General features: G+C 40.0%; 1 protein-coding gene across 6 annotated transcripts in view; it reads left to right on the top strand.

Moving 5' to 3' along the window:
* Positions 1 to 274: 274 nt before the first annotated feature.
* Positions 275 to 21,319, top strand: part of EFCAB14 (EF-hand calcium binding domain 14) — a 43,897-nt gene continuing 22,852 nt past the window's right edge. For all 6 annotated transcript variants that reach the window (XM_009001174.4, XM_009001173.4, XM_009001170.4 and 3 more), the window contains exons 1-3: positions 275 to 1,450; positions 2,945 to 3,093; positions 11,869 to 12,014. In XM_009001174.4, coding sequence (XP_008999422.1) covers positions 1,266 to 1,450; positions 2,945 to 3,093; positions 11,869 to 12,014 — 480 coding nt within the window. In that variant the 5' untranslated portion in view covers positions 275 to 1,265. The remainder of the gene's footprint in view (positions 1,451 to 2,944; positions 3,094 to 11,868; positions 12,015 to 21,319) is intronic.

Here is a 21,319-nt window from a genome sequence, read left to right as displayed (position 1 = left end):
CCCGGGCGCTTTGCCTGCCCCGCCCGCGTTCCGCTGGATGCAGAACTCCACCCGGCTCAGGTGAGCGGCAGGTCCGGGTGGCCCCCCCCTGGGGGGTGGGGCTACCCTAACCCGCAGGTGCGACCCAGCCCTCTCCAGAGAAACGTCCCTTTAATGCCCAACCTCTCCGCCTCGACTTGCGCCCTGGCGTAACGTCACCCCAGAGAGTGACCAATGGGGGCGCAGCTTACTGGCAGGCGGCGCCGGCTGCCGCTGCCAAAAGGGGAAGTGATCTGGGGCTGGAGCGATGGCCCGGGTCAGAAGCCCGCGGCCGCCGCCGCCTCCGCCACCGCTACCAAAAACGACTTGTCCGGAGCAGCCGCGGCCGGAGCCAGAGCAGGGGCCGGAGTCGCGGCTGGAGTGGTGTCTGTGCCTGTGAGTGGCTGAGAGTTGCCCCTGCAGGAGACCTCAAACTCCGGGCGGGAGCGCTTGCGGTCGCCCGCGGCACCGCGTCCCCAGGCCCAGACAGCGGGGCGCGGGTCCCGCAGGTGCGGGACTGGCTTCTCTCAAGCCGAGCCTTTCTAGCCGGGCTCCGGATCTTCCACGGCCTCGGGCCCCTTTCATTTTCAGGACAGAGGCCGGAGAACGGTGGTCATCACACACCCCAGCCGGCTTCCTGACCCGGGCATTTTCTGTGTGGCCAAGCAGTATTGGGGTTGTAGCTGCGGGGAGTCCCCTCCTGCCACCACCTCTCCGTCCAGGAAGAAACTGACGCGTTTCCACGTTCTTGCTGTGCACCTCCCAACTCTTCCCATTCAAGAACAAGTTTCTCTTCACTCTGCATTGGAAATCCTGTCCCGGAGGTTCAAAACACCTATTTTGTGTGCCCTTCCCCAGCTCCTGGAGCACCCTTAGAAATATTGCCTACTTAATCAGCGCTGAGAATCCTTAAATTTTGACTTGGCTTTCTTCACCCTTTGGGAAATAAAGGTCCTTTTCCACCCTCTTTACTAACACTGCGCCCAAGGCGTTATCCCTTGGGGTCGCCAGCTCCTTGGCCATTTCTACCTGACTTCCCACACCCATCTGAGTTCCAGTTTCCTCTGGGCTCCAATCTCTAGTCCCTGGCGGATCTGGTCAGTCCCACCCCTAGGTGGGAGTGACCAGGGGGCTCTGGCCCAGCATCCCCAACCCTGGAAGGCAGCTCCAAGGCAGGAAGAGAATTGGGCGTCGGGTACGAACCTGGCAGCTCAGGAGTCAGGGCTCCACTCACTCCACACAAGAAGATGAAAAAGCGCAAAGAGCTCAATGCATTGATTGGTTTGGCTGGGGACAGCCGGAGAAAGAAGCCTAAGAAAGGGCCAAGCAGTCACCGCCTGCTTCGCACTGAGCCTCCTGACTCAGACTCTCAGTCCAGCTCCGAGGAGGAAGAGGAATTCGGTGTGGTTGGAAATCGCTCTCGCTTTGCCAAGTGAGTAGTGGTGAAAGGTGGAATGGGGAGAAGGCATCTCTGTACAACCAAGGGGTCACATTGACAGGAAGGAGAAAGGAAGTTCTTAGGAAAAAAACAAAAAAGAGTGTAATCCTTGGAAGTCAAAGAGGGAAAAACAGTTTCAGATAGAAGGTAAGTTCAGATCCTGAATGAAGAGTAAGTTAGAGATCTGTCTTTAGGTGTAGAAAGAAAAGCTCTAAATCTGAAGTGGAAATGTGGACTTGGAGAATGTGCCAAGAGCCCAGGGAGCCCTAAAGAAGCAAAGAATGGAGATAGAGGAGCAGAGAAGCTTTGGGGCCTAGATCTTTTAAAACAGTGTAGAGCAAAGGAGAAGCAGGGACTTTATGACTGCACATTATTTCGTTTTTGTACTTTCAATGAGTCTGAATTTTGGCGATGGTGAAATATGGTGAGGGATATACTGTAGGAAGTATGAGCCTTGAGGGGTGGGGGGGCAAAAGAAGAGGCATCATTTTCCCTAGCTGTTCATAGGTGGAGAATGGCTTGATTTTCCACTAGACAAATCAAGTAGTAAGATTTGAGGACTTTGGGATTGGGGCTCAGAGTGGGAAAGGACTAAAGGGAACTTTAAAAACGCCCTTGGACTCCCTCGGAGCACGCTAAGAGAAAAGAGGATTCTGGTGAGGATGTGGAAACAAGGGTTAGGCTATGAAGGGTCCATCTACTGGCACAACCTTGGATGCTGACATTGAGTGGTTGGTTGGTTTAAAATGTCTTATGTTGTTAAAGGAAGAGTTTGTTTTCTAATGAGCTTTGTCAGCTTTGGTTGTTAAGGGCAATCCTGGGTTTGGATTATGAAGGTATGATGAAGTGTTACCTTCATCAGAAGGTACCTGGAGTACTTACCCTGCTAAGTTAGTTTAGACCTTGAAGGTTGGTTGATGTCTTGTGTGAAATCTAGCCCCTTCTGTGTTTCCTTACTTCTGAGCCAATAAGCTAGAATACACCAGGTGTCCACATAAAACTACAGATCCCTCTTTCATTTCTTTTACAATAAAACTTGCTTAAAGGTTTATAAAGTTTCAGTAAACTGAAACAAGGTTCCCCAGAGTGAGTGAGTGAGTATGTATTTGAGAGAGAGAAATCAATAGGTAAATTACAGTGCAGTGATGGAATTGCAGAGAAACCTTGGTCTTTACACTTTTGTAATCTGAACTTATACTCAAATACCTCCCTCCTGATGATGACAGCTGTAGTGCCCTTAGGTTCTTCCTTTTACCCACAGGAACTCCTCTGTTTTATGTGACGTTTGAAACCTTTGTGCCCAGTAGATGGACCCTTCATAGGTCATATTATTTATTCATTTAAGTGCATTACCCTGCTTCACCTGGTTAATTCACTGGTTATTCGTTTAGAGGAGATAATTGCATGGCAAAACATGTGTACTATTTCTAATAAAGCCATACTCATAATCACTTTTGTACTCATGGTTGAATTTGTCCTTTTGAGCAGGGGAGACTATTTACGATGCTGCAAGATCTGTTATCCGCTCTGTGGTTTTGTCATCCTCGCTGCCTGTGTTGTGGCCTGTGTTGGCTTGGTGTGGATGCAGGTTGCTCTCAAGGAGGATCTGGATGCCCTCAAGGAAAAATTTCGAACAAGTAAGTGGTCACTCTTTTGGTTTTTTTTTTAATTAAGATGGGATCTCACTCTGTCACCCAGGCTGGGATGCAGTCGTGTGATCTCAGCTGACTGCAGCCTCCTCCTGGGTTCAAGCAATTCTTTTGCCTCAGCCTTACGAGTAGCTGGGATTACAGGCGTGAACTACTGCACCCAGCAGTGATCACTCTTTTCAGAATGTAATCTTGGACTTCTCTCCAGGTTCTGGGACAAAGTCAACTGGGCTAACCTAAGAGTTTCACCCATTCTAGAGAAACAGTTATACATTCCTCTCCATATTCTTATCCTCTTTCTGAGCTGTCTGCTTGAACGTTGTAACACTTATTTGTTTTTAAACACACAAACAAGAGACAGTGCTTGTGCACCAGCAGGACAAGTAGCATCTGAAATAATGGCATTGCAGTCAATGCTTAGAGTGCAGAAGGCAAGAGCCTTCTACCCTTAGGTAGGTAACCTCTACTTATAGCTTCCATCTCCCCAAGTATAAACTGGCAATGACAGCACTGGGCTATTCCTTCCACTTCACAGGGCCGTTTGAGAAAGAATGTGGGAGCATCTGTCAAACAGTTATCTCTTTAGAAAACCCAAATAGGAATATAGGAATGGGCAATAAGAATAGCCAACATTTATGTAAGGCCTACTGTGTGCCAAGTTTCAAATCATTTTCTTTCCAAGATAATCCTGTGAGATGAATATTACTTTTATTATTTTATGCTTTTAGAAGGATTAAGTAATTTGTTCAGTGATTAAGTTTGACAGAGCTGAGCTTCCTCTTGCCCCTTGCAACCCAAGTTCACATTTATAACACTACTATCTGCACCACTGTTCCCAGTGGCTTTGTAAGCCTACACACATTTCTTCAAGTGCCTACAGATCTCTTTGATATCAACTTGGTGAGTAATCTAAAAGAAGTTTAGTAGAAGAAACAGGAAGAACTGGTTTTCTGCATACTTATCAGTTTTCAAGCTTAGAGCAAGGACTGATAGATTTCTCTCCTTAGCTGTGCTTATACTAGTAACATGATCTGTTTCAAGAAAAAAACATTGACATACCATTAATGAGTGTTATCATTTTAAAATTTCAGGAAACCTGTGTGATTATTTGAAATAAGTTACATATTTATGAAGGGCTTACGACAACTGTACCTGCCTTTAACACTATGCAACTGAGTGAGTTTTACAGTTTAAGGAGCTTTTCAAGTCACAGTTTTGTATATTCTAAATTGTAAAGTTGTATTTTACACATCCAAATTACGTTTTCATTTCATTTTGTTGTTGTTGCTGTTGTTTTTGAGATAGGGTCTTGCTCTGTCCCCCAAGCTGGAGTGCAGTGGCATCTGGCTTATTGCAGCCTTGACCTCATGGGCTCAAGCAGTCCTCCCGTGTCAGCACCCCACACTCCCACCCCCAACCCCAGTAGCTGAAACTATAGACATTCACCACACTCTGCTAATTTTTGTATGTTTATAGAAGACAGGGTGTCTCTATGTTGCCCAGGCTGGTCTCGAACTCCTGGGCTCAAGTGATCTGCCTGCCTCAGCCTCCCAAATTGCTGGGATTACAAGTGTGAGCCACTATGCTCGACCCAAATTACTTTTTCCAAAAGGTCTGTTTGCAAAGTAGCTTCCACCAGATTTTATATAAAAAAATTTTTTTTGTAGCAACACTGAAATTTTTGGCTCTAGGTTTCAAGGGTTAATCTTCTAAGCAAAGGAACCAGTTTTAACTTAATCACAAATACCCTAACCTTAATAGCATGAGCACACCAGGAAACTGACCACAAGGTTGTCTCAAGGTCATAAAGAAATCTGGCTCCAAAACTGGAATTAAAGTTCTTCCCATCTTAAGCCTAGATTACAATAGCCTCACTTTCCCATCTGAAGCTTAGAAGATTACAATATCTCAACTTCTCTTGGCTGCCTGTAGTTACTCAAGTTTTGAACCCAACCTAAGAACAGCTAATGTTTAGTGTGTTAATGATGTTTCTAGAGATGTTGCTTTAAAAAAAAAAGTTAAAATACTAACGTTGGTTTTCTTCTATGTTTCTGATTCTGGGGATGGAATTCAGTATGCCACAATTCTCTGCCAGAATCCTAGCCTGGATTACCAATTTTCAAAATATGGTATAAGTAATGTACCCCATAGTTATTTTTCCTGCTTTATAGTTGTCCTCGCAGTATTGCATAGTGTCTTTAAGGCCAATTTTTTCTTTGTATGTAAGTAGTAATCATAAGTTGGAAATTAGGTTCTCAGAAACAGTATTTATAAATAACCACTGAAGACACCTGTCTGTGCTGTTGTCTCTCTAGTTAATTGGGTCTCTTAACTACAGCCTTCTAGTTAGTTAGGCTTGTAGTTGAGCTAAAGACTTGTGCTATAGCTTGTTTTGATCACATATAGCAATTATTTGTTTATATATTTCAAAACATTCCTCAATTCAGCCATTCAGAATTTAGCTGGGCATGGTGGTGCGTGTCTGTAGTCCCAGCTACTCCTGAGGCTGAGGCACAGGAATCTCTTGAACCCAGGAGGCAAAGGTTGCAGTAAGCCAAGATTGTGCAACTATACTCCAGTGTGGCGACAGGGCAAGACTCTGTCTCAAAAAAAATAAAATAAAGTAAAGCTTTTAAGAGTCAGCTGTTCCACTCTCAACTTTTAAAAAATAGTATATTATTTTCCAGAAAAAAAATATATGACCATTTGAATAGTTGGGCTTTTGTTCCTCACTTGTAAGCAAAAGAATTATATATATTGCAAAATCTAATACAGAACACTTATAATTCTTATCGAACAACCATCAATATAATGTATATATCTGGAATAAACAATCTTATAGCATATCAAATTCTGCATTTCTTTCTTTGATTATGTACAATATCTTGATACTCCTTTTTCTGACTGGTCTGCACCTGTGTTTATAGGATACCTGTGTAATTTATACCTTAGCTGAGCTTTTCAGGTAATTTCTTTGGGAATGCAAACAAAGTACTACCTTTTAAAAATGTAATACTCGTACATGTAATAGACCTGATTGTAGTAGGCAATTGTAATAGGCAATCAGTCAACAAATATTTATTGAACACTTGTTAATACCAATCCCTGGAAATACTATACTGTCTTCAAGAGATGTCAATAATTGTACCCTGGACTGCAGACCCTGCTTTCTACCACTGAGCCACATTCCCCTGGGACCCTGACTACATTTGTCAGCCAGCTAAATGAAGCAGATTTGAAATTGTCAGCTCAACTGTTTTGTTGGCTTTGATTTGTTACAGTAGAAATGCCAGCACCTGCAATGTCTTCCTGAGACTGCAAATCAGAACTTCCTAAGGGAGGGTAGGGGATGGGGCCTGGAGTAGTCAGCCCATAGGCTAAACCATTGTAAACTACTTAGTTTACAAAAAGTTTTTTTTTTTTTTTTTGTAAGAACCAATACCTTTATTAAATGGAACCAATCTTCTTAGTATTTTGTTTTTTTAAGATGGAGTTTCGCTCTTGTTGCCCAGGAGGAATGCAATGGCACAATCTCAGCTCACTGCAACCTCCACCTCCCGGGTTCAAGTGACTCTCCTGCCTCAGCCCCCTGAGTGGCTGGGACTACAGGCATGTGCCACGATGCCCAGCTAATTTTTTGTATTTTTTTAAGTAGAGGTGGAGTTTCACCTTGTTGGCCAGGCTGGTCTCAAACTCCTGACCTCAGGTGATTCACTCATCTCGACCTCCCAAACTGCTGGGATTACAAGCATGAATCACTGCAACCTGCCTAAATGTATTTTTTTTTAATTTTTATTTCTTGTTTTTCAAGAAGACAGTGGGATTCACGAACTTGGATTAGACCACCTGCTCGTCTGGCTTTAATACCTTCTTGAGAAATCTAGAACCATTTGATTTTATTTCAATAAATTTTCCAAAACACTTGCAAGAAAAGGACAAAGGATTGCTAAAATATCTGAAATAAAAAGCAAAGCAGATAGGCTTGGTATTTTTTTTCAAAGAAAAACTTGATAGTTAAGCTAAAAGTACTGACTGGCCCTGAAACTTAGTTCAATATTCTTTTTTCCAAAACCAGATACTTCAAAAGATCTCCACAGTTATTCTAAGGAAGATTCTATTCTCAACCATCCTTTTCTGTCACTCAGCTATGAAACACTTGAGTAAATGAAAAGAAATTTGAAAGAGTGTAAATAAATTTGGACAGTATAAATAAATCAGGCACCTCCTTTTCTGGCCATACAGACAAAGTAGTGACTTGATCATTTGGCATAGAACTTAAAAATGGTCTTGTGCTAATGAGGGCATTAGGGGATGTAGTTATTTGTGACCTCTAAAGTATACTAGGAAAAGTACTGGTCCTAGGAGCAGAAGGTTTGACTTTTTGAATTCTGGCTTTGCAAAACTGGCATAAAACTTAGACAAGTCACATATTCTTTCTGAGCATTCATTTTCTCATCTATAAAATATAAAGATGTATTTGTGCTACCAAAGCACTTTGGACATTCCTCTGTCATAACATCAGTCACACTGTATAGTAATTCTGTTACCATGCCTGGCTCCCCACTAGAGTGAGACCTTCAGGGTCTTTTGTATATACTGGTGCCCATGCAGGGTTGGGCACATGGTAGGAGCTTAATAACAAGTTGTTGAATAATTAATACATAAAAGTTTATTGCAATCTGAAAAGACATTGTGTAAATATAAAATATTGCTGTCAGCATTATGTGTACTGTTTGACTGGTGGTATATGTTGACATTTTTCCATTTCCTCATCTTAAAGATTAGGAAATCAAAAGAACTAAGTACATTCTTTTCGTCATTAACATACGAAATTTTAAATTATTGCCTCCTATGTTGGAAAAACATGAATTAGTAATCATAAGTTGTTGTTTGCTACACTTCCTCCCGTTTTTGTAATAGAAATACCAATTCTTAAAGTATCTCTCCTAAAAAGCTCCAAACCAGATAATCAATGTGATCCCCTCTTGGCTCATACAGTCCTCAGGATCCAGAATATTTTCAGGGCTGGTCAGTTTTATATGTTTATTAATCATTATAATCCAGGTTATTTATATATTTTTTCCTCTTCCACTCCTGCCTCCTAGTTCATGCATATAGACTGCAGAAAAAAGAGGCTTTGCCCCTTGCCCCTTTGGGGTACCTGAGTAGGGCAGATGTTTGTTGGATGAGTTTTTCTTTATAACCTAACTGAAAATGTATAGGAAATTCAGGGAAATTAATTAATTTAGACTGGCTAGTAAAATGTTTTTACTGTATGAGATAGATATATTCCTGTAAACCATGTGTAAATTAAGTGCTGCATTTAAAGCGCAGTAGGAAACTACTGGGCAAAAGCAAATCCGTATGTGGAAGAAACATTCACACCCCATGTTTATTACAGCATTATTCACAATAGCCAAGCTATGGAATCAACCTAGGTGTCCAAGAGCAGATGGATTAAGAAAATGTAGTATATATATGCAGTGGAATACTATTCAACCATAAAAAAGAATGAAATCCTGTCATTCTTTGCGATATGGATGGAACTGGAAGACATTGTTAAGTAAAATGAGCTGGGAACAGAAAGCTAAACACTGCATGTTCTCACTCATATATGGAAGATAGCAAAAGTTTATTTTGCTAGGTATGGTAACTCATGCCTGTAATCCCAACAACTAAGAGGCAGAGGCAGAAGGATCATTTGAGCTCAGGGGTTTGAGACCAGCCCAGGGAAGCATAGCAAGCCACCATCTCTAAAAAAATTAAAAATAGCTGGGTGTGGTGCATGCTTGTAGTCCCAGCTATGCAAGAGGCTGAGGCAGAAGGATCACTTGAGCCTGGGAGTTTGAGGCCACAGTGAACTGTGATCATGCCACTGCCCTCTAGCCTGGGTAACAGAGAGAGACCTCATGTCTAAATAAAATAAAAATAAATTTTTTAAAAATTTGATTTTATAGAAGTAAAAAACACAAATAGGATACTAGAGGCTGAGAAGAGTAGGGGAAGAAGGGATAGGGAGAGATTTGTTAAAGGATACAAAATTACAGCCTGATAGCAGGAATAAGTTCTAGTGTTACGTATCACTGTAGCATGACTAGAGTTAACAAGAGGTAGTTGCAAATAGCTGTAAGGAGAATATCAAATCTTTTTGACACAAATAAATGATAAACATTTGAGATGTTGGATACGCTAATCACTCTGATTGCTATACATTATACATATGGAAACATTGCTAGGTACCCTGTAAATATGTACAATTAACATATCAATTTTTTTAAATGTTAAATCACCTAGAAAACCTGTCATTATAATGAAATCCTTTGGCAAACATTTTTGAAAAATGAATAAATATATCTCTTTTAATTATTCTGAATTTTCAATAGTGAGCTTGCTTAAAATAAGGATACCACCAACACTACTCATTTTGTGGGGGATTTTAATTGTTAAATGTGTTTCGGTTTTTTATTTGTTGAGTGTTTTTGTGTTTAACTTAATTGTATAACATTAATTCCACTTCATACCCTACATTTACTTCACAGAACAAGCATTTGAACCCTTCTGTGTACCTGGCTCTGTGCTGGCTGCTGGGAATACATACCCAAGTTAGATCTAGTCTTTGTCCTCAAGCATCTCCCCATTTGGTAGAGGAGATAGATGAGTAAAGTTATGAGTAGAGGAGCAGATGAGTAGAGTTACAGCACCATGTGTTAAGTGCGTGGTAGAATTTGGAGTAGTAAAGAGGTGCAGTGGTCTAAGGGTCCTGGCTGTTGGCGCTGAATCTTAAAAGGAATTAACTAGGCCAAAGTGGTAGAAATAAAGAAGAGACAATCCAAGGACATCTAGGTAGAAACCATAGCATGTGCAAGGGTCGTGAGGCTTAAAAGGTTAGTGTGTCAGGAAGATCAGCTTGGCCACAAGTAGGTTGAAGAGGTAGGTAAAGTACAGGGAATGTAATTGGAAGTTAAGCGAAGGCCAAATATTTATTCAGGTGATAAATATTTATTAAGTACTTAAAATGTGTCAGGAGTATTCTAAGTGCTGACCCTGTGGAAGTGAACGAAACAGTCATGGAGCTTACATTTTAGGAGGTTATTTTATATAGGTCTTTTATGCCAGTTTTTCGTTTTAAGGAAGCATGTAATAACTAACCAGGCAGTCTGTGGCTTTAAAAAAAAAAAAGAATATAGGTTTTATTCTGGAGGACCAGCCATTATTAATATTTTATTTTCTATGAAAAGGAAAAATGCTCTTTAAAGAAAGAAGAGAAAGCATTCTTTCAGGCCTCTACCCTTTGGCTGGCAAATCCCTAAACCATTCAGGAGCTATTGCTTCCCAAAAGAAAGGCCAAATATCACACTATACTTCACCTAGCATATTCTTTTATCTTCTACTTCATTTTGAGTTTGGGGGTAGTTTAAGACTTAAGAAAATACTGTTTACTATTTATGAAAAAGATTAAAAATCTTAGTCCTCATAACAGCGTTTGAAAGATGGTAAGACTGCCCCCATAAGCATTTAGATATATGACTTATAATCTCACCTTGAGCATTGATGGAGTAAAGTTTATAAATCTTAATTGACTAATTTAAAATCTTCTTAATTGAGTTGGTCAGGACTTAGCATTTATCATCTATTATATGCCTGACCAGCTGTGTTAAATGTTTTATAGCCATTTTCTCACTTAATATTAACAATCCTGTGAAGTATATTTTTTTTAGTTTGGTATATATATATATATATATTATTATTATACTTTAAGTTCTGGGGTACATTTGCAGATCTTGCAGGATTGATACATAGGTATACACATGCCATGGTGGTTTGCTGCCTCCATCCCCCTGTCCCCTACGTTAGGTATTTCTCCCAATGTTATCCGTCCCCAATCTCCCCACTCCCTGCTATCTCTCCTCTAACCCCCCACCCTCCAATAGACCCCAGTGTGTGATGATCCCCTCCCTGTGTCCATGTGTTCTCATTGTTCAACACTTGCCTGTGAGTGAGAACATGTGGTGTTTCGTTTTCTGGTTTTGTGTCAGTTTACTGAGAATGATGGTTTCCAGATTCATCTATGTGCCTGCAAAGTACATGAACTCATCCTTTTTTGTGGCTGCATAGTATTCCATGTGGTATATATTCCACATTGTCTTTATCCAGTCTATCATTGATGGGCATTTAGGTTGGTTCCAGGTCTTTGCTATTGTAAACAGTACCATAATGAACATACATGTACATGTGTCTTTATAATAGAATGATTTATAATCCTTTGGGTATATACCCAGTAATGGGATTGCTGAGTCAAATGATATTTCTATTTCTAGATCCTTGAGGAATCGCCATGCTGTCTTCCGCAATAGTTAAACTAATTTACACTCCCACCAACAGTGTAAAAGTGTTCCTGTTTCTCCCAGTGAAGTATATTTTATCACTGTATTACAGATGAGGAAACTGAGCTCTAAGAATTTAAGTAATTTGCTCAAGATCAGAGTTAGCAAGTCACAGAGTTGAGACTCAAAGCCAACTCTTTATGCTCACCTTCTGTCATAATTTTTACTTGGCTAGCTTTTAAAAGTTGCGTTGCCAATAGTGAAATAGCCCGAGTTAAAATGAGCTTTAGTGTGAAAGATACGTATTTACATAAACAAAAGAACAATGTGAGAATTAACTTTTGTTAATCCATCTTTCCTACTGTTTGATCATTTTTTCATCTTAGGACCATGAGGGAACTTTATGCTATTTATGATTGGTCTTATTTTGTCTTTTCAGTGGAATCTAATCAGAAAAGCTCATTCCAAGAAATCCCTAAACTTAATGAAGAACTACTCAGCGAGCAAAAACAACTTGAGAAGCTCGAATCTGGAGAGATGGGTTTGAACAAAGTCTGGATAAACATCACAGAAATGAATAAGCAGGTAGCAAAAGTTTGATTTTATTTCTGTGTAAGCTGTGAATGTTTGTTTGGCTGTTTAATGTGAATAGGGTATAGGGAACTGTAAGTATAGGGAATTCACTTCAGATTGTTTTACTTTTTGAAATGGGTTTTTGCATACTGTGATCCCAACACGTTAAAGTCAGGTAAAATAGTTTTATCAAATATTTAAAATGTTAATCCTTTCTGCAAAAGAAGATAATTCTAAATACAGCATTTGAGAGAGAGTTGGAAGTTTCTTGAGTTACCTTTTCCTACAGAGTAGTGTAAGTGTCAAATAGAAAAGAAGTATCATCTAACCCCCAAGAAAAGTGGATAGCCCATTTTTATTAGCTAATTGTAAACTCATGATTAGCTAATGAGTTTACAGAATCTGGAAATCATCAGCAGTAGTCATTCTAAGAATAACTTAGGAACGGCTAGTGGAGTTGGTGAAATGCCTTAGTCAAATAAGCATAGGTAGAGCATACACTTTTCCAGCCCCTAAATTGACCAGAATTCAGTAGGCATGGATTCCAGAAGTGGGACTCTGCCAGAGAAAAGGACTTATTCTAAGGATGTTGATCAAGCATCTTGTATGTATAAGGATACCATATTTGTCACAGGATAACTATAAGCCCGTCCCTAGTTTTTCTAGTTTAGTTAGGAAATGTATCTGCATAGAAAAGTCAAGTACCAGATGAATGATACAAGTACAAAGTGCTTAAAAATAGATACTATCTTTCTTGGGGCTAAGAAGGTGTTGTCTTTTTGCGAGTAGAATCACACAGTTCAGAATGAGCCAGTAGTGAAAAGGAGCACTGTGCTAGAAGAAAGTGCTTGCAAATATATCTGAAGCAACACCTTTCAGCAATGGTCCAGGAACTGGACCCCAGGAACTGGGACAGTTCAGCACTTAAGACCAATGATAAGTAGTGTGGGACAGTGGCTTCCAAACTTTTGCCTGGAACCCACAGTATAAAATGTTTCACATCGTTACATGATAAACATATACATACCTATTTGTAACTGAAATTAATGTTTCTGAAACAGTAGCTCACCCTTAATATGTATGGTGCCTTATGCTACTTTCCATTCAATTCTATTTAATTTTTCAGAGTTATTCATGAAATAATTGATGAGTTATAGCCCCTAGTATTTACTGTCTATCCTTTACACTCGGACTCTAAGTAATTGGAGAAAAGCAGGTATTCACCCCCTTTTTTTTGCAAAATAGGAGAAATCAGCCTTGCCTACATTCACACAGCAAATTACATCAGGTGAAAGTAGACCACACTGAAGCACTGAAAGACAGTTAGCATCTCTCCTGGGGCAAACTGGGGATTCCGTATCAGTAGCCAGTCATGCAGTTTACCATTCTGAGAGGAAGGTGATACTGTTCAGCATGAAAAAGCAAAGTCAACTATCTATTTTTCATCTTATTCTTTTAAATTGACATTATAGGAAGGGTCAAAGGGGTTATTGGCACATGGCGGGAGAACACACATAGATTTTCAGATCTTTGGTACATATGTTGGTTTCTGACTTCTCTTTAACCAGGAAGCTAGACACAAAAGAATCATTTCATTCTTGGCCTGCCATTATTTTTAATGCAAGAAGCACCTGAGAAGGCAGATATAGTAAATCTCAATGTCATTGATATGTTTTTGGAAACTGTGACTTTAAGTAAATGGCATATAATGAAACAAGTTTTATCATAGGCTAATTAATAGAAACAAGAGTTAAGGCCAGGTGTGGTGGCTCGCACCTGTAATTCCAGCGCTTTGGGAGCCCAAGGTGTGAGGATCACTTGATTTCAGGAGTTCCAGATCAGCGTGGGCAACAAAACAAGACCCTGTCTCTACAAAAAATAAAGTAATTAGCTGGACATGATGGCATACACCTTTAGTTCCAGCAACTCAGGAGTCTGAAGCAGGAGGATTGCTTGAGCCTAGGAGTTTGAAGCTGCAGGGAGCTATGATCATGTCAGTGCACTGTAGCATGGGGAACAGAGCAAGACCCTTTCTCAAACAAACAAAAAAGAATTAAATTACTGGGGCACATTTCTGGTCACCCAAAAAAAAAAATCATAAACTTCTGGAAGACCAAAACACTTCTAATATTCAACGTTGAAATAAATGTGAGCTATACATACATTTACAAAAGATTAATACAAGCAAGTAAAATAATTATTTACCCTTTTTTTTTTTTAGTGCAGGGTCGGGTCATAAGTGACCAGAGCCTAACCTGGCAGCTTAGGGTGCAAAGGGGGAACCAACCCTGGACAGGATGCCCTCCTTTCACAGGGCTTACTCATACACACGCACACACTCAGACTGGGACTATTTATACATGCCATCTAACCTAACATGTGCAGCTTTGTGACATGGGAGTACCTGGAGAAAACCCAGGCCTGGGTTTGCATGGGGAGAACATGTAAACAGACAGTGACCCTAGCCAGGAGTCAAATTTTTTTCTAATCAATGTTGTAACCAAATGACATTGAACAAAACATTATTCAAGGACCTGCTATAAATAGGAAAGTTTACTTCAGTCCTAGGGCTTCATCTATGAAACTGGGAGAGATTACACTGAAACCCTTTCAATTTCAGCATCAATATGCCTTCAAGGATGCTGGAACTGACTTATGAAGCCAGCCTGATAACAAGAACTTCTCTGCGAGTGCAGGCCCAGAAGCATGGGTGATGGGAAAGCAGAGATTTGTGTTGTTTTCTAAGGGAGCTCAGCACTCTCTGTCTGAGTGGTTTAGGACAGAGGCATCTGTCCTAAACCAAAGTAGGTATGAAAATAAAAGTAATATTTAACCATGTTTCTATCCCTAAACATTACTGTCAGTTAAGATGCTTTTAGTGGCAGTTATTTTAGAAGCAATTCAAAGTGGCTCAGACAACAAGAAAATGTATTATATCACTTAACAAGAACTCTTCTTATCACATTGTGAGTTGAAGTTAATATAATCTGAAAAAAAAGCCATCAGTTTGAAAAAAGTTTAAATTTTCCTTGAAAAAGAATTAGTAGTTGAAATCTAATTTACTTTTCTGTTTTATTCATGAAAACTCTGATTTTATACTCATTCCCTCTTGACTATTATAGGGAGTCTCCTCCTACTTCCTTGGAGATTATTATTCAACAAACATTTACCAAGCTGCTTTCATGGAGCTAGGCGTTGGCTTCTGTCTCAATCCATTCAGGCTGCTATAACAAAATATCTTAGACTACGTAACTTAAAAACAACAGAGGCTGGAAAGTCCAAGATAAGGCACCAGCAGATTTGGTGTCTGGTGAAGGTTTATTATTTCATACACGACAACTTTCTTGCTATGTTGTTTTTACATGGCAGAACAGAATAGGCAAACAAGCTCCCTCTGACCTTTTTTTTTTAATTTGAGACAGGGTCTCACTCTGTCACCTAGACTGGGATGCAGTGACACAGTCACAGCTCACTGCAGCCTCAACCTCCTGGGCTCAAGTGATCCTCCCACCTCAGTCTGCCAAGTAGCTAGGACTACAAGCATGCAGTACCACATCTGGCTAAGTTTTTTCTTTTTCTTTTTTTTTCTTTTTGTAGAGGCAGGGTCTCACTATATTTCCCAGGCTGGTTGTGAACTCCTAGGATCAAGTGATCCTCCTATCTTAGCCTCCCAAAGTGCTGGGATTATAGATGTGAGCCACTGCCCCAGTTCCTTCAAGGATCTTGTAATCAAATGGAGGAAATAGAAAAGTAAACAATTGTAAAGCAGCCTGAGAAGCAATAAGAAATAGGTCCAAATGGGTATCGTGAGGACGTTTTTAAGTATGTATCTCACCTAGACTGGAGCCAGGTGAGGTTTCCCAGAGATCTTGAACTGAGTCCTAAAGGGCAAATAGGAGTTGGCCAGCTGAATTCTACAGAAAGAAGAATAATCTAGGTAAAACATTAGTGCAGTTGATCCTCATAATTTATGAATTCTCTATTTGCTAAATTTATTTGTAATCTCAAAAATCTGTACTTGTGACACTTTTGCAGTCATTCACCAACACATGCATAGCAGCAAGGAATTCGAGTCACCCAACACGCATATTTACAGCTGAATTTGAACAAGGTGACATGCTGCCTTCTTGGTTCTACTCTCATACTGTAAACAGTGTCTTTTTCACAATATATGTAATGCCATATTTTTTTATATTTTCTGTTTTTGGTGATTTTCATGTTCAAAAATGTTCCCCAGGCATATTGCTGAAGTGTTATCGATTGTACCAAAGTATAAGGAGACTGTGATGTGCCCTATGGAAAAAATACATGTGTTAGATAGGCTTCTTTCAAGCATGAGTTATGGTTCTGCTGGCTGTGTGTTCAATGCTAATGAGTCAACAATATGCATTAAATAAGATGTCTTAAACAGAAATGCACTTAAAACAAGGTTATATATTGTACTGATTGGTTAAAAAAAAAAAAAAGTGTGAGGAGGCTAGGTCAGGTGGCTCATGCTGTAATCCCAGCACTTTGGGAGGCCGAAGCAGGCAGATCACGAGATCAGGAGTTTGAGACCAGCCTGGTCAATGTGGCAAAACCCTGTCTCTAAATACAAAAATTAGCCAGGTGTGGTGGTGGGCGCCTGTAATCCCAGCTACTCTGGAGGCTGAGGCAGGAGAATCGCTTGAACCCAAGAGGCAAAGGTTGCAGTAATCCAAGATAGCACCCCAGCCTGGGTGACAAGAGCAGGACTCCATCTCAAAAAAAAAAAAAAAAAATAGTGTGAGCAAAGGGCTCACAGGAACCTAACCCTGTGTTTCCCCAAGGAACAATGGTTCAGTATTCACTAATTCAATGTTTGTTGCAAGTTTTCTAAAACATAACTACCACTAATAATAAGAATTGACTATATTTGCAAAAGCATAGATGAATGAAAACATAGTATCTTCAGGGAATTTTAGTCACTCCATATAGCTACAGTATAGTTTGGTTGAAAGAGGCCTTGAGATAAGTAAGTCAGCAAGAGCCATATCAAGAAGGACCTCGAGTGCCCTTCTCCTGCAGTATTCTGTGTAGCTTATTTGCACATACTTACTTTCCTACAGTACTTATGTGGTTCTTATTTACAGATACTTCTAATCGCACTAGAAAGGTGTACACTATACTCTGAGCCTTAAGCGTGATGAAGAAAACGATGGCAACAGTGACGATGGTGATGATGGTTTGTTAGCGATAACTGCCGTTCATTAAATGCTTTCTTTTTGCCAGCCATTTTTGGGTGCACTGCACATGTGATCTCCTTTCTTGGCTTCTGCAGTCCTATGAAGTAGGAGATGTTATCTCCATTTTACAGATAAGAACACTGAGGTTCAAAGAAGTTAAGTAGCTTGCCCACAGTCACTCAGCTGTGTAGCAATACTAAAAGTAAAATATTCAATTCCTAGAAGCCTCTTCTCTTTCCAGCTTCCCATCTTTGTAGCCCCTGTAGGATTCAGCAGGTGCTCAGTAGATAAAGTTGAAAGGATACATTACTGAGTCCCTACTAGGGTTGATAATCACCCATCATTGATGATTGTCTGTTTTAATAACTTTTTCTTTACTATTTAAAGAACACTTAACTTCAACCCCAAAGCAAAAAAGCAGCATTTCCAACTTTGTAGTATAAAATTATCTATTAAGCAAATGTTCTACAGTAGCTATTTTTAATCTTTCTAATGAAAAGTCATGTAATATGCATAAAAATCATGACTCATCTTTTGGCTGGAATGTGGATTTTTCTTAATAGGTTCTATTTAATTCAACTTTTTAGACTCTTCAGATTGCAAAGTGTGACTTTTAGATGTAAGTTCTGTAATGCCTGAATCTGATCTGACATTCTAGAATGCATCTGTTAGAGGCCAGAGCAATTCCAGAGAAAGTAATAGGAGAGTGCGTTGCCTCCATGTTAGTTGGCATATATAAGCTTTGCTATAGTTTTCCACAGATTTTGACATTGTTTTACTAAAGAGAAGAATGCTAGAAGATGGAATCCAGCTTTGTAATTTATGGGTATATAGCCGAGTCCTAGGGAACAGTGTGTGATCCAGGTTTTATAAGTGAGTAAGAAGGCCTAAGAGGTGTTTCATACCTGGAAAGTTAATGGTCGGCTCTCCAGAGCATGCTTTTTCAGTGAGGCAGCTGATACCCTAGGCTTAGAGTGTTTGTGGCATTGAGAAAAGTACAGCAGCACCTCACTTGATCCTGCTGACATTGGCTTTCAGCTGCTTCTCTGGCTTTTGGATGAAATGGCAGCTGCCAATCAGTCACACTGGCTTTTTGTGAGACCACTGCCATTCCCAATTAGCCATGCGCTCTGCCATAGCCTCAGGAACTTGGAATTTGCAGTACTCGGAAGAAGAGTTTTTACCCAAAGAACAGCTTGTTGTCCCTTTAGGGTCTGGCCAGTTGTCTGTGGAGGAAGGAGTTTGTCCCCTCATGTGGCTGAAAGGTAACCACATAATTGATAGGGCAATCTGGAATAACTATAGTCTTGCCCTCAAACTGATCTTGAACCAACTGTGTATATACTTTGGAGCACTAAGGAAAACATACCTGGGGGCAGGACCTCTTCCTAGCATTTTATGATTGGGCATGTTACAGGGGTCTTAGAAAGCCCAGTGAGGGCATGGAAGAAAGGGTCAGCCAAGAAAACCCATCAAACCCTTTCCAAAGTTATGTGGTATCTTTTTCCTATGTGTATATATATTTCTTTCTCATCTTTTGTCTTTTTAAAAATTTCATAAGTAATTTGTGAGTGGATTCTTATATAAGATTTAAACTATAAAATATATATAGAACTCCTATGAAAGTTTTCCTTCAATTCCCATCTCTGTGCTCCCATCTCATGTTCAAACGTGTGCGTGCACACACACACATACACATAACACACACACACACACACACACACACACACACATATACACTCTCTCATGCTCCCATAGGTGTCCAGTCAATAATGTGGGCTGCATTCTTCTAGTTCTTTATTTACAAAATCATAATAGTTTTTAATATGAATTAACCTATGGGTTAAGGTCATTCAGTATGTATTGTTCTGCAACTTGCTTTGTCCACTGAATATATGTTCACATTCTTAGTGATATGCATTTACATTGTTTCTAGTATTTTGCTGTTAGAAATAAGGAAGAATTATTTTTTAAAAATATATATCATGCACATGAGCTACAAATTTGTAAGAGATTTCTAGGAATGAAATTGCCAAAATAAAAAATATAAACATTTCCAATTTTGATGGATATTGCTAGATAAAACTTCTTACAAGGTTTCTCTAATTTATACTCCCATAAACAGTGCATAAAAATGCCTGTTTCTATATGTCTTTTTCAAACCTGGATATTCATATTTTTTTAAAGGCATGGGTGAAAACCTCCTTAATGTAATTGTTTCTCTTAGAAAGTTTATGGTTTGCTGAGAGTATCTCTGTGGGCTGAGGTTTCTCACTCATCTAGTTTTTAAATGAATAGAGTTAGAATGTTGATGATGAGTCTGGTTATTCTGGAGTACTTATGGAGAACTGCATGTTTTACTGCTTTTTAAATTTCACTATTAAAGAACTGTCACCTATTTGATATTTCATTTGTACCAGTGCTAAGAGCTTGGGTTATATATCTCATTTAATTCTCATAGCCTGTATTGGTCATCTGTTCCTTGGTTACATATTACCCCAAAACTTAGTGGCCTAAAACAACAGTCATTTATTATCTTAAAGTTTTTATATGTCAGGAATTTGGGAGCAACTTAGCAGACTGGTTCTGGCTAAGATCTCTAAGGTTGCAATTAACGTGTCAGACAGGTCTTTGTAATCTGAAGGTCTGACTGGGGCTGAAGGTTCCTCACTCACATGGCTTTTGGTAGGAGGCCAAAGTTCCTCCCAACACAGGCTTCTCTACCCTGGGGCTACTCGGGTGTCCTCACAGCACAGCAGCTACCTTCCCCAGATTGAGTAATCCAAGGGAGGCAAAGAAGAAGGGACCTTTTGTGACTAATTTCTAAAGTTGCCAATTGTCACTTCCACTTTATTCTGTTCACTAGAAGCAAGTCACTTAAGTCAGGCTACACTCTAGGGAAAGGGAATTAGGTTTCACCTCTTGAAGGGAGGACTATCAAAGAATTCGTAGACATATATTGAAACCATCACACATCCCTATGAGATAGTTGTTAAATAGTTGTTGTTATTGTTGTTATACCCAGTTACTGATGAGAAGAATAAGTTCACTGCTTATCTAGCCTTATTCCTGCCCCCTGGCCTCTCTGCCTTCTACTCTGCTTGGACTACCCTTCTCAATGTTCATCCCAGACACAGAGTGTTCATTCTCAGCCATTCATTCAATACATGCCCATCCTTGTGCCAGGCATATTGTGGAAAGTAAAACAGACATGGTCCTTGATCACTTGGAGCTTATAGTCTTGTGGAAGAGAGAAACCTCAATCAGATAACCACATAAACAAATCATTGACACTTTGAGAAGTGCTATGAAAAGAAAGTACTCCTGAGTCTATTCATACTGTGTTCCCTATCCCCTGATGCCACCCTCACTCTTCTAACCTAGAAAGAATGCCTGCTTTGTTTTTAAATATAAAATTCTAACTTCTCTGTCAGAGTCTAATTTGAGTCCTATTTCAGTTAATCCTGTCTCAGCTTGCACTGATATCCTCTTCTCAAAATTTTATTCGGTATGACATTTTTTTTTTAATGGAGTCTCTCTCAGTCACCAGGCTGGATGGTGTGATCTCAGCTCACTGCAACCTCTGACTCCCTGATTCAAGCAATTCTCCTGCCTCAGCCTCCTGAGTAGCTGGGATTATAGGCATAGGCCACCACATCCAGCTAATTTTTATACTTTTAGTAGAGACGAGGTTTCGCCATGTTGGCCAGGATGGTCTCAATCTCCTGACCTCATGATCCGCCCGCCTTGGCCTCCCAAAGTACTGGGATTGCAGGTGAGAGCCACCAACACCTGGCCTTAATTGTTTCTTTAATGTACTCTTGCCCCGTCTCTCAGTTATATTGAAAGCTCCTTGAGATGAGAGATCTAAGAGTTTCCTTGATTCTTCTGTCTTTCTCACTTGTAACACCCAGTCCCAGCAAATTGTATTGTCTCTACTTCTGCTACTACCTCTACTACCACTCAAGTCTAAACCACCATTATCTCTTGCCAAGACTACACAGATCGGCTTCTTACTGGTCTCTCCATTTCTATTGATAGCCATAGTATTCTTCCTACAGGGTGCCTCCATTCATGTAATTATCCTTCCTGTACACTCCTTCCTATTACACC

This window comes from Callithrix jacchus, chromosome 7, assembly GCF_049354715.1.
Source record: "Callithrix jacchus isolate 240 chromosome 7, calJac240_pri, whole genome shotgun sequence".
Taxonomy (NCBI): domain Eukaryota; kingdom Metazoa; phylum Chordata; class Mammalia; order Primates; family Cebidae; genus Callithrix; species Callithrix jacchus.
Note: the sequence above shows the minus strand (reverse complement) of the source record. Positions and strands in the feature narration are given on the sequence as shown.